The 12238-nt window shown below is 36.9% G+C and overlaps 1 protein-coding gene across 12 annotated transcripts in view; it reads left to right on the top strand.

Annotated features, from left to right (window-relative positions):
• The window catches only part of MAGI2 (membrane associated guanylate kinase, WW and PDZ domain containing 2), a 789209-nt gene that overhangs the window by 689606 nt on the left and 87365 nt on the right, over positions 1-12238 (top strand). For 10 of the 12 annotated variants that reach the window (XM_074903407.1, XM_074903401.1, XM_074903400.1 and 7 more), the window contains one exon: positions 8682-8773. In XM_074903407.1, coding sequence (XP_074759508.1) covers positions 8682-8773 — 92 coding nt within the window. Of the gene's footprint in view, positions 1-3020; positions 3063-8681; positions 8774-12238 lie in introns of all 12 variants that reach the window. The other 2 variants (XM_074903395.1, XM_074903399.1) reach the window with 1 other exon arrangement.

The following is a 12238-nucleotide window of genomic DNA, read 5'->3' as shown; positions in this document are numbered from 1 at the left end:
CCTACAGCACATAAAAGACTACAGCTATTCATGGCAATGCAGCAGCAGAACTTCAACCAAAAAGGCCTCGTATGGAGAATACAGAAATCTTACATCAACATTTTAGAACTTTCTGAACTTTGAATGTCTGTTCAGGGTGGCAGTATTGGGTAGTCTGGTTTCTTTGTCCTGGCCTTTCTAAACATACCTTCTGCTGCATCATGTCCTAAGAGGTGGAGGCAGGAGGTTTAACATAGTAGAAGTTTAGAAAATGTCAAAAATATTTTAATAATAAGTAAACAAAAAGTTTAAAATTGCCTTGTTTATAGGCTAGTTTCCTATAAAAACTAACTGACAGGATTTTATAAAACAAAGTTTGGTACATTCTCTCAGTATTTTGGTAAAATTATTAGTTCATTCAGTTTGTTCATAGCAGAAACAAGGCACCAGGATGTGCATAAATGGCGTGCATTCTGTTTGGCTGAGGACCCATCACTTGGAAGTTGCTGTTCTGTAGGGTCTCTGAGCCCAGAACTGTGGGAGTTTTGAAAAGAACTGTCTATATCACTGCATTTGACATAGGGAAACATTGCAAATAAAGTTCCTTCTTATATGTTAGATTTTCTTCACATCTTTCCTCTTTTGAAGTTTTCTACCAGTTGCTAACAGTTTGGCTATGACATGACCACAGCTACTTAGAAGTTATATTCTATTTTTTCAAAGTGCCAGTGACATAATTACAAACATCCTCTACAGCACACAGACCCAGACTGCTGACAGCAGATTCCTCCTAAAATAAATATTGCTTTGCTGTAGTTACCAAAAATACAAGTCTGCACTTAGTTTTATCTTTCTGGCGATCATACGTTTAAGAACTTTAAGGCTTGATACAACACCTTCAGCATAGCACAGTTCAAGTTTCGTGTGTGTGAGTTCCTCAACTACAGTGAAAACAAATGTTAGATGCTGAATGGTTGATTACCAGATGATAATTAACACCATGAGACTCTATATGAGGTTCTGCAAGGCAAAGAAAAGACACCTATTCTGGAACAAAAGCCAGATCAGACTTCTTGATATTAGCTTTGAAGGAAACTACCACGTCAACAGGCACTTTTGCTTGACCACAAACAATAGTTTACAAAAAAGATACTGCTAACTTTAAATATATGTCTATCTTACATGGCTGTGCTTCTTTCACTTTGTTGCATGAGGCCAATTATGGGGCGTATTAGGGTAACTGCAAACAGAAATGGAAACACAGAATGAACCATTCTCACAGCAGTTCCAAAGAGTAATTCTAGCTGGATGACCAAGAGAAAACTCTCGCATCCTTTCAAACCTAAATACTTATTGAGACTATCAAGATGAAATTGCTTTCTGTACATTAAAATCATTCTGTCTCTTTTAAGAGTTCCATTAAAATCTTGAAAGAATGTGAGCAGAAAAATCATTTCTCCAAGTTTGCAGTGGAGCAGCATCAGTTTTGAAGGTTTCAGTTTTCAGGAGTTGCACTGGTGGAATAATTTACATTTAGATAACACCTCTCATCTTGAAGGATCCCAAATCACTTTACAAAAGCTGAAGTGTGTGAAGGAATTACCTCCTTTAACCACCAAAGTAAAGACATGCAGCCACCTATAAAGACCATAGCCCACATGACACAAATCCTAACACAGTGAACACAAATACAACAGGAAAACCAAACTGAAATGGATGTTCCCATCCAGTGCAATCTCTAGATTATATTAGGTAAGCAAGGTAGCAGTCATCCGAATTTAATCAGGTCATGGCTCTTATGTAAATATGTTTACCAAAAAAGTTGTGAGACATTCAGTGGCCTCTATCTCCATTTCTAGGAAAATGTCTTTGCCCTGGAGCAGCAGTTGAGTATTGACTCAAGTAAGCTATGAATTACTCAACTGCCACCATTACTGTCCATGCTGCCTTTAGGAAGCAGTCCACCAGAAGGCATTTAGCTTTAGTCCAAACTCTTCCAAAGTGGTAAAGAGCTGCCCACAGAAGAAATACTGTCTTCTCTTTTGTCTCACCACATCCATGTATTTCCAGAAGGCTTAGCCAAAATTGCTGACCTCCAGTGCATTCTCTGTCTTCTTTCTGCCTGGAACTACCTACTTACAGTATTAAATGCACTCCTGTTTTCCTTCTATCTCAGGAAGATAATATATACCCATATGTTGCATCACTGTCCTACAGATGCTGATGTGACAGACCTTACCCCATTTATACCATGAAATAGGCATGGTATGGTATTCTGGTTTAGAGTCACATGAATGCATTAGTGCTTTATTTACCTTTTTGTTGTTTGTAGGTCAGTAGAAATCATCTCTGGTTTGGGATCTTTTGCAGTTCACTCTGGATGCTGCAGAGATAATAAAACAGAACATTTCAAAATCAGCAAAGTGTGACAGTGAATTCGGATTCCTCTAATGCCAGCAAAATAGTTGTATATGAAACCAAATAATTTATTTGCTGCATTTCATCTAGTGAAATGCAAATACTTTGAAACTACCTGCACAAAAAGTAGGTTAAATGGGTTTACCTGCATTTGCCTTCACATACAACCAGTTATAACCTTCTAGGAAAATCTCTCTCTTCTTAATGATAAAAAATATTTTGCAATTAAGTTGAATAAAAGTGGTGGTCAAGTAATGTAAACACAGCCATTAAACTTTCCCTTTTATTGCTGTACTTGAATAAGTACAAATATTGTCACTAACTTTCACAATTTTAAACAATTAACAATTTTATCTTCATCATAACCTATGATATGTTAAAGCACCATTACCATCTTACCATCTGTTTCTCTTTGCATAGAAATGTACAGGGAGGTTTACATCTAGCAGGAATACATACATGTACCACCTGAGAAGTCAGGAAGGAGGGGAGGAGAAAAAAAAAACTGCAATAAAATGTAGACATTTACTTCATTAATTCAAAACAGAGCAGAGAATTGATGCTGCATCTTTAAATAACTTGAGAAATGTATTTCATCATTAATTCCCCATTTTCCTATTCAGAACAAGTGCTGCCCAGGACTGGTTTTCGAGTGGATTCCTCTGGCAAGTATTCTTCAGCCTTCATTGTTCTCTAAACTACTTGTCCTTCATTTTATGTTTTAGTTATTCTTTTTTTCTTTAATCATTTTTCTAGATAATGGCCAGTCATGACTATCCAGTCACCATTTTATTTTTATATGAACTTTGTGGAACTGTAGTATGCTAACTCTAAATCTTTTTATAATAGATTTTCATTTTGAGCAAGAAAAAGTATTTATTTTTCCTCAGCCAGACTTTGTGTATGTTTTATAATGTTTTATGTGTACTTTCATACATTAGTATTCACTCCATAACATGGAAATATATCTCTGTAGCTCATGGCCTAATCTAAGTTTAAGCAATTTTTTATGTAAAACTGAAATTAATTCTATCTTCATTTGCAACAGTATAGAACTGATGTATTACACAGACTCATTCTTTGCTCCCATAAATGTATCTTGTTCTGTAAAAATCTAAAAGCAAAAATTTTTTAAAAAATAAGATTTTTCAGGTGTTTAATTCAACATTGATCTTGTAAAGTGGCAATGGACTTGTTTAAAAACCAGCGATATTTGATTTCCCAATGTGATCATGTTAAGTGATCAGTTAAAATAGGCTTCCCATACAAAAAAAGGCTGTTTTGACAATCTCATTATAGTCTTTTCTAGTCCAACACAGGTTGGACAGAGATCCTAAATTAAATATGGTATTGGGCTGGTTTTGCATACCCCAATAGAGTTTATAAATTGAATAACTCTGTTAGCATACCAATTCTTTTTTTCTATTTTTTTCTTTGCTGATTATTATACTGAAGTCTTTATTTACCAGCTTTTCCTTTCTATAAATATCAAGACAAATTATGTATGTTTTTTAAAAATCTACTCACATTGGAGATCAGCAGACCCATGACTGTTTTCAAGCTTTTCACATCTTCCAAGACCATCTGAAACGCAGATAAAAAGTTGTTGTAGATTTGTGCCAATCACAATTCACAGTGCACAGTAATGATTTATATGGAAAAAATCTTCACCATCTTCAGCAAAGGAGTCCAAATTAATTTTTATTTTTAGCAGGAAAGTTGAATACAACCAGAAAGACTGTAAAATTATTACAGCAAAGATCTTCATCCTTGTTTAAACTGCAATATAGAAGAGAGTTAATAAAAAAAAAATCTATCTCAATATTTACAGCATCATCCCAAGTACCAGGTTTATCACTATAAAAATCACATAGCACTTGTGCAAGTTGACTCATACAAGAAATGAATTCATTATCTTCAGGGATATATTTTCTCTACATACTTCTAAGAAACAATTGCATCTACACTTATCAGTGTGTAATTCACCCAGCAATTCAAATGAATACAGTACAGAAATGTAGCTGAGAGTTGATAATCACATGTTCACCGATGAGATCTCAAAATTGCTCAGTAACAATCGATTCTGATACCTTTACATTTAAGTAAAGTCTCTGTTGTCCAGGAACCAGAAAGCAGAATTTCCCAACGCTCTTTACTCTCCTCACTGTGCAGTAATGATCAGATCACACCTTGTCCAATCCCATTCTCAAATTCATGGGGGAGCCAGCTGGTTTTATAACCTAGCAAAGTAAATTGTTTGGTTTTTTTCTCTTCTAGGCCAAATGATCAGTTAAAAAAGTTTTCCTTTTATAGAAAAAGAGGAAACAAAATGCTGTAACTATAAAAAAGACAATGAAGATACTAGCAGACAAATCTAAAGTTCTTTTTCTAATATAAATGTGTGGAGAGGTGAGGAAGAACAGAGAACATTGTCATTCTTGCACAGGATACCCATATTATACCACAAGAAATATTGGTTTTAAACTGAAACTGTCCTTTCAATGAAACTGGTAAGAGATAAGACATTCAGGTGTGTTAAGTTGACTGGAAAGATAAACAAGCTGTGCAAAAGACTATGCTAATTCTGTCTTGGCTTGACTCCCATATCTGCAAACCTATTCATTTCTTACTTGGCATGAACCACAAGATGCTAATCTACTTTACCAAGGAAAAAAAAAAAAAAAAAAAAAAAAAGCACATTTTCCATAATGAGATTATATTAACCAACAGTTTGCAGTATATTGCAAGGCAGGGGAATGTCATTTTTCTGTAAGTATAGGTAATTTTCTTTCTATGATCAGCTGAAAATCCAGTCCAGCAAGAAAAGGCAATATTTATATCTAACAATCCTATATGAGGAGAAAAAAAGTACCAGAATCCTAGTGAAGCAGGCACTGAAGAAATATCAAATTAAAATGTAATCACTTACATGGGTAAGAATACTTGATCAACGTACATTCAGGAATATTGAAGCCACTGCCGCATAATAGTATGAGCTTTTAGTAAATCTACCAAGTATGAGCTCCTGTAGTAAAAACACATAGTAGTGAACACCTTACGTCTTTCAGAAACAGCAAAAAGGGATCTCAGCAGCATCAAGAGTTTAAAACATATTTTTGATTAAAGACTAACTAGCCATATGGAGATAAACTGAAACCTAGTGCAAAATGAGTTTATCAAAAGTTGGTTATGTCAGACTAAGCACTGAGGGATCTGGTGTAGTTGAGGACGGTCAGTGTTAGGTTAATGGTTGGACTAGATGATCTTCAAGGTCTTTTCCAACCTAGATGATTCTGTGATTCTGTGTGAGCTGGTAACTGAATTTTTACACCAAACAAACGATGCATTCTTAATCAATCTAGACTTCAACTAAACTTTTTACAAAATACCAGTTATAATTGAAGCACTTCCATGTTAGCCTGGAGAAAACAGTGGTTAGCACAAAATGTAAAGAGGAATGGCTAGGACACAAATAACGATTCTATTAAAAGAACAGTTTCTGGACTGAAAGGATAATATTAGTGGAGAGCCTTGCGATAAGTCTTCTGTGTTATTTTCATGAATGACCTAAGCACAAAAACTACGGGTGGAAATCAGGTCCACATTCAGACATGTAAGTTTAGGTATCTGTGGTGGAGTTGTCTCCAGACCAATGGAGGGTTGGTCAGTGCAGCCGATGGAGTCTTGTCATACCAAGTATGAAAGCTGAAACAACCAGCAACAGCAGTGGAGGAAACTGTCGTGAGTGTACTAATGAGTTGCTGAAGATAGTGTGATATTACTGTGAAAAAGTAAGTAAAATCATGGGGTGCAATCCATCAGTGAAAATTCTTGATGAGGCAGGTGCTCTAGTGACAAAGGCCACAAACAAGCTCAGGTACCAGTGTCGTCTTTGCCAGTGTCTTTACTGGTAAGGTCTGGGTGCTGTTTGTTTGCAGAGGCTTGCAGTAACAGGGAGCTGGACTAGATGACCTGGGGATCATTTCCAGTCCCATGTTTTGTTCGCTGGGTTGGACAGAGAAGAATATTAGTTTTTAAAAACAGTTTTCAGTGGCCTGGTAAGAGTTGGCAGAGAATGGACTCCATAGACTTCCAACTATTTGGGAAGGAAGGCTCTTCTGAGCAAGTGTGATGGCATAGTCAGTTAATCCAAAGGCTTCCACATGGTCTTAGAGCTCATAGTAAAGTATGCCCATATACAGTATTTTTAACATAACCTTTTCATGGTCAACCTGGCTTACCTATTCCATTCTAAACAGGTAGAAAAACAGTCTCTTAAAAAAAAAAAAGTATCTCTTATTTTGGAGTCTGGTGCCGACATTGGTTTGGATCAGCTTTGTCAATGTATGTGTTTGAGGTATGTTTTCATCCCAGTGTGCCAGAGCATGTATTCTTCACAACCTGACATTCTTATACCTTCTTAATGTAGTCCCAGTTGTGCATATTCATTCATGTCTGCACAAATAAAGGTGGTACCTGGTTTGTGACAGACTGCTGAAAACAGTGCCTTTGAGTGTTAGACCTGGGCTATAAATGGTGATCCTGCTGTCTCTATCTGCAAAACCCTCTCCCTAGTACTAAGCCACATTCTTTTTACACTTAGGCACTGCAAATCAGGTAAAGATAAGGTATCACTTTCATCTTAAAATTCCTTTGCCTCTTGCACCTGGAACAACATTTGCATTAAGTTAACATACTGTACATGCACACACTTCATTTGTTCTTTTGTCTGTTTATTTGAGACACATCAAATAAATTGAAAAACATCAGGATAACAAGCTGTTAGGATAAGTTTGGGTTTGTCTTCTAAATATATGAGAAGCAAGTTGGTAGGGAAAAGCAATCCTTTTATTTTACCAGTTGAAATATTTGTGATTGAGTCTCACTCATACCTATATACATTGCTGAAATAATGCACTATGCTTCTGTCTAGGGAGGACTTTTATTGCACATAGTATAGAGCCACTGCATGTAGTTCTGTGTCTGTCTTTGCAAGACCTGACTGAAACTGAATTTGCTTTAATCCCAGACTAAAACTGGGATCTGCCCAACTCTGCAGTTTATGAGGTGTCCACTGATGGCTCTGGAGGGGCATCTGTAAATGGGAGTCGCTGAAGTACGGTGTTTTAGCCATCTGTAGTCCCTTCCCTCCTGAGGAAACAAGGCACAACTGGAGACACTATGAACAGTTTGCTGAAGTAAACCTACTCATCCCTTTTTGTCTGTTGGGGTTAGCAACAAGCTGACACTGTCCAAAAACTGTCACAATTTATAGACCAGAGTGCAATCTCTACAGAAGACCAGTCCTTTTAATCACTGTCCCGCTTTAGATAATGAGCCTAAAACATCTGAACATGCAGAGAAAGCCATAGTCAAAATAGAAAACTTCTTAGTCCTCTAACTGCTTACGGTTTCACTTTATACTATATGAAATTCTATTCAAAATTTCTCTTCTGCATTTTGAGGGCATCAAGACCCAAAACAATCGGTTCTTTCAAATGAAACTAAAGACACTTTTATAAGAAACTGACTTTTATAAAAAAACCTGAACTGATATATTCCAGGGCAGAATATATGTTTACAGGCAAGTTACGCAGGCATATGGAAGCACAATCTTAATGATTCATAAAGCTGTTGAGAATTTAATTGAGTAGCATTAAGGAGTTCAAGTTAATGATGTTAGCTTTCAGTTTAAACACTAAGACGTGGAGGCTTATAATGATAGCTTTCATCAAAACTCTTTATTGAGGGTATTACCTGAAAGTGGAGTACTTAAAAGCGACATTACATAAAGACATACTGCTTTATATCTTATGTGGAAGTAAAATGTAGTGATTATTCATCTTCTGTAAGTTGGACTGATAATTTTTCTATGTATATCTATCTCCCGTTTCAGTTTATTCTCTGTAGGTTTTAATGAACTGCAAGGGACAAAAAATAAATACCAGAGGTGGATGAACAGCAGTACATTATGCAGTCAGTTGTAGGAAGAAGGCGTCTTTATAACCTCTATTTTGGACAGACTTTTCCAGTACTGTTTTCCTGTGAATATGTTCTAGCTTGGTTTAGTGTCCTCTACTGAAAATAATCATCCTCCAAGAGATACCTACATTTTCAAGTCTCCTCTTGTCTGTGTACAACACATTGTGTCCCATTTGTTTCCACCAGCTCTAACCAGGATGCCATTAGTCATGTGCAATGAACACAAGGTGGGAGGGAAGATGGTGAAAATTCTCAAGACAAAGCCAAAATTCTTTGCTCAGTGGGATTTCCCTTTAAACCAGGTCCTGATTACAAGGAGCTCGATGTTCACCTTCGGAGAATGGAGTCTGGGTTTGGCTTCAGGATCCTGGGAGGAGATGAGCCTGGACAGCCTGTGAGTTATTTCTTCCTGACTTTCCTTTTCATAACTCTAAAATCTCTGTAAAGCTGAACCCAAATGAAGACCATGTTAAGGCTATAAGTAAAATGGCTTTTCTTATTATTCCATAGAAAAAGACAGGACTCCCAGGTTGTCAGCATTTAAAAGATGTCACAGCGAATTTAGTTAGAATCAGAAGGTATTAAGTCAGAAACAGTGCATCACTCAGCCCTTTATTGCAGAGTATGACCTGGCATCTTTTAATCTTGACTTTCTAAAACCTGTTTTAAGCAGAAGATTTTAAAAATCAGAGATTATGTAACACTATGTATAACTGTGTTAAATGTAGGCAGACTATATAGATGCATAAGGTTAAAAGATACTATTGACAATGCAGTTTATTTCCAGAAACACAGAAGGTCTCACTAGGGAACAGTAGTCCATGTTCCAAGTTAGATGACAACATCATGTGACGCGTCAGGCATATAAATGGTAGCTTTATACCATTAGGAGGGAGGCATCCCTGTAAGCAAATAACAGGTAACAAAAACAACAAAGATTCATTGCAGGTGAAATAAAATATAAAATAAAATATATACACAATTTTTAGAAGAAATGTGTACACATTTTTGTAAATTAATGATATCTATATAAATACTATTATTTTGAGAGCAGGCAGAGTTAGTACTCCATCTGAATAACTTTAATGATGTAACTATGGTTTGTCAGCAAGGACTAATCCCAAATTGATAACGGTAGCATTTTACTACCACAACCCTATGCATAGTCTGAGTCCTGTGTTACCACATTCCTGAGATAATGTATAACTAATTGATAGATCTATATATGCCATATTCAAATTCATGCAGAATAATATAGTTGTCATTCAAGCACTAACATTAACCAACACATGGCTCTGAGAAACAAAGAAGCTCCTCTCTTTTAAAATTGTTAACATCTGTCAAAAGTAGTGATAAATATTAATAGTTTGCTGATGCCTTCTGTAAAAAGAAACAAATGCACTATATTGTAAAAAAGGTGCTTCAAGTGCTGGTTGAAATGTGGAGACCCTGTTTTAGAATAAGTATTTTGGAATGGATTTTTAAAGCTGAATAAGGTGTAACTGTACAGGACTCGAACACAGCACTGTTTCGTGATATACACTTGCAGTGGGCCTGGAGCCCCCCGACATCTGACTTTCTTCCATGGAGCATGTCTGAGCACACAGAAATTGAGGCCACTGAGTCATCATCTGCACATTCTCCAGCTATGCATTTTTCCTGTCCTTTCTGGATGGCCCAACCAGTATGGGTTCTCAAAGCTCGCCTGCTGGCTGAAGCCAAAAAGGAAATCTGTTAGGAGCTAGAGGAAATGTCCCATTTTATCATTTTATCCTGAATAGGCACTAGTGGAAGATTTGGAAATACCCCTCTACCTGCTTCAGACAGTAATGTCCAGTGGCATTTCCCACCTCTCAGGAAAGTGTTGCTGGCTACAAGGCTGCTCAGTATTATGGGAAAGTCTGTCTTGGTGTCTTCTTTAGTACTTTTTTCATTACAAATGGATAATTAAGCAATCACAGACTGAACGTCTGACTGGCTGTGCAGTTTGGAGGCCTACACCATTCTTGTGAAGAAAAGTGCTGTTCAAATGCTTCATCCAAAATCTGATTATTTATATGAAGTTGAATGATTTCAACCTAAAGCATTGCAAGAAAGATGGTTTGGCATATCTAATATTCTGATAGTTAAGATTATATAGCAGAGTTGTGGGAGATCTGAATTTATGTCTCTGCTCAACAATCCAGTATAGTGGGAATTTGGAAACGAGTCATTTGCCTCCCAGCTACATGCATTATGCACTGAACTGTTACAGAGGAAGCAGCTCTTTCTAGTTTCTTTTCAGCAAAGGACTGACCTGGCTTTACTGTCAAAGAGTCATAGCTGGATACCAAGTGCAGAGATAAGCACCTTGCTATTTTTGGAGAGCAGGACCAAAAATGCTGCCTCCTGTGAACCACCTTCTAAGACACTTCACTGTCCTGCTGAACAATTGCTCTCAGCCTGCACTTAGCCTCAAGGGTACTATCTCTATTTCAGGGCTTGCAAATAGAAAAGCATTTTTCCCTTAGATGTATCAGTCTAACAGGCTTTATGTCTCCCCACAAACCACGTCTCAGAGTCCTCAGCAATGAATAAGATCCTAGCTTGAGGCTGAGGATCCTACGAGGCAGAAAGGCACCTCCTTAGAGGTACATGTTGCAGTGCTGAACTTTTCAATTCTCACTCCCGCTTTGTTGCCCATGTACTTGTTTTCACTGCTCAAATTCATCACTAATAAAGATAACAGATGTACTCCACTTTTTTTTTTTATTTTCCATCTATTTTGTATTCAAAATACAAGACTTCTTAACTCTGTTTTCTCTCCTCAGCTGCCTTCCTACTTTCACATAGACAGCCCACCTGCAGCCTCCCATTCCTTTCACCCCGAGAAAAGGAGAGGCAGTTTCTGTCTGTCCTCCAAACCCCTGCATTTCCTATAAAATGAGAACTGAGATGCTTTGAAATGTTTGTTTCAGCTCTCCTGCTGTGCAGTCAGGTAACAGAGAACAAAAGGAAACTCATTCCCTTTTGTCTTTGAGGTTTGGTTTCTAAAATCAGATATGGATTCTTCAGTATAAGGCAGTAAGTTTTCCAAAGATGTAGAAGCCTCATAAAGTTTTTTTTAGAAAGATAATACTGACACTGTAGAGGGATTATAGCTTATTTTCCTTCTAGTTACATCAGCTACCTGTCATCTTAGAGGGAGAAAGTGCTGCTGGACAACTCCACTTTCCATATTTGTAAGCATAAAGATGTTTTCCAAGGGAAAGACTTAAATTTATTGAGAAATTTCAAATATAGAGACTGTGGGTTGTGCCAGTTCCAATCATCTTTCAAATCTTGTGAGATCATAACAGCACAGGTATTTATCACATCTCTCAGTAACTTGAGGAGTTAGTCTGACTCTATTACAATGAATTCTAATATCACTGAAAGGTTGCAAATATCCGTCAATTAGAACTTTACTGAAGTTGCAAATTGCTGTCCCAAAGCGAAGTATTTTAGATACATTTCTGCAGCTCAAACTCAAAAATCACAGGAACTTATACATAACTACACTACGAGTTTCACCTTTTCAACACAGATTGACTAGGAGTCTTCTCACAAATGCCTGCAAGATGTATGTCTATATTCCTTTTATGATGAGTGCCAAGAAACAGGCATTTCTAAGACATAACAGATGTCCATAGAGCAAAACGCTAGGATAATGCAGACCACGCCTTAGGAACTCCTATATTTAGCAGTGATTAGAGAGTTCAGATGTTTATCTTGGATTTAAAACACCACAGACACTTAAAATTAGGTGAGATGAATCATACTTTTTATGTGTATTACTTAAATTTTACTATGTGCCAGTGAAGCTACTGTTTTATATTCA

This window comes from Athene noctua, chromosome 3 (assembly GCF_965140245.1).
Source record: "Athene noctua chromosome 3, bAthNoc1.hap1.1, whole genome shotgun sequence".
NCBI classification, from domain to species: Eukaryota; Metazoa; Chordata; class Aves; order Strigiformes; family Strigidae; genus Athene; species Athene noctua.
Note: the sequence above shows the minus strand (reverse complement) of the source record. Positions and strands in the feature narration are given on the sequence as shown.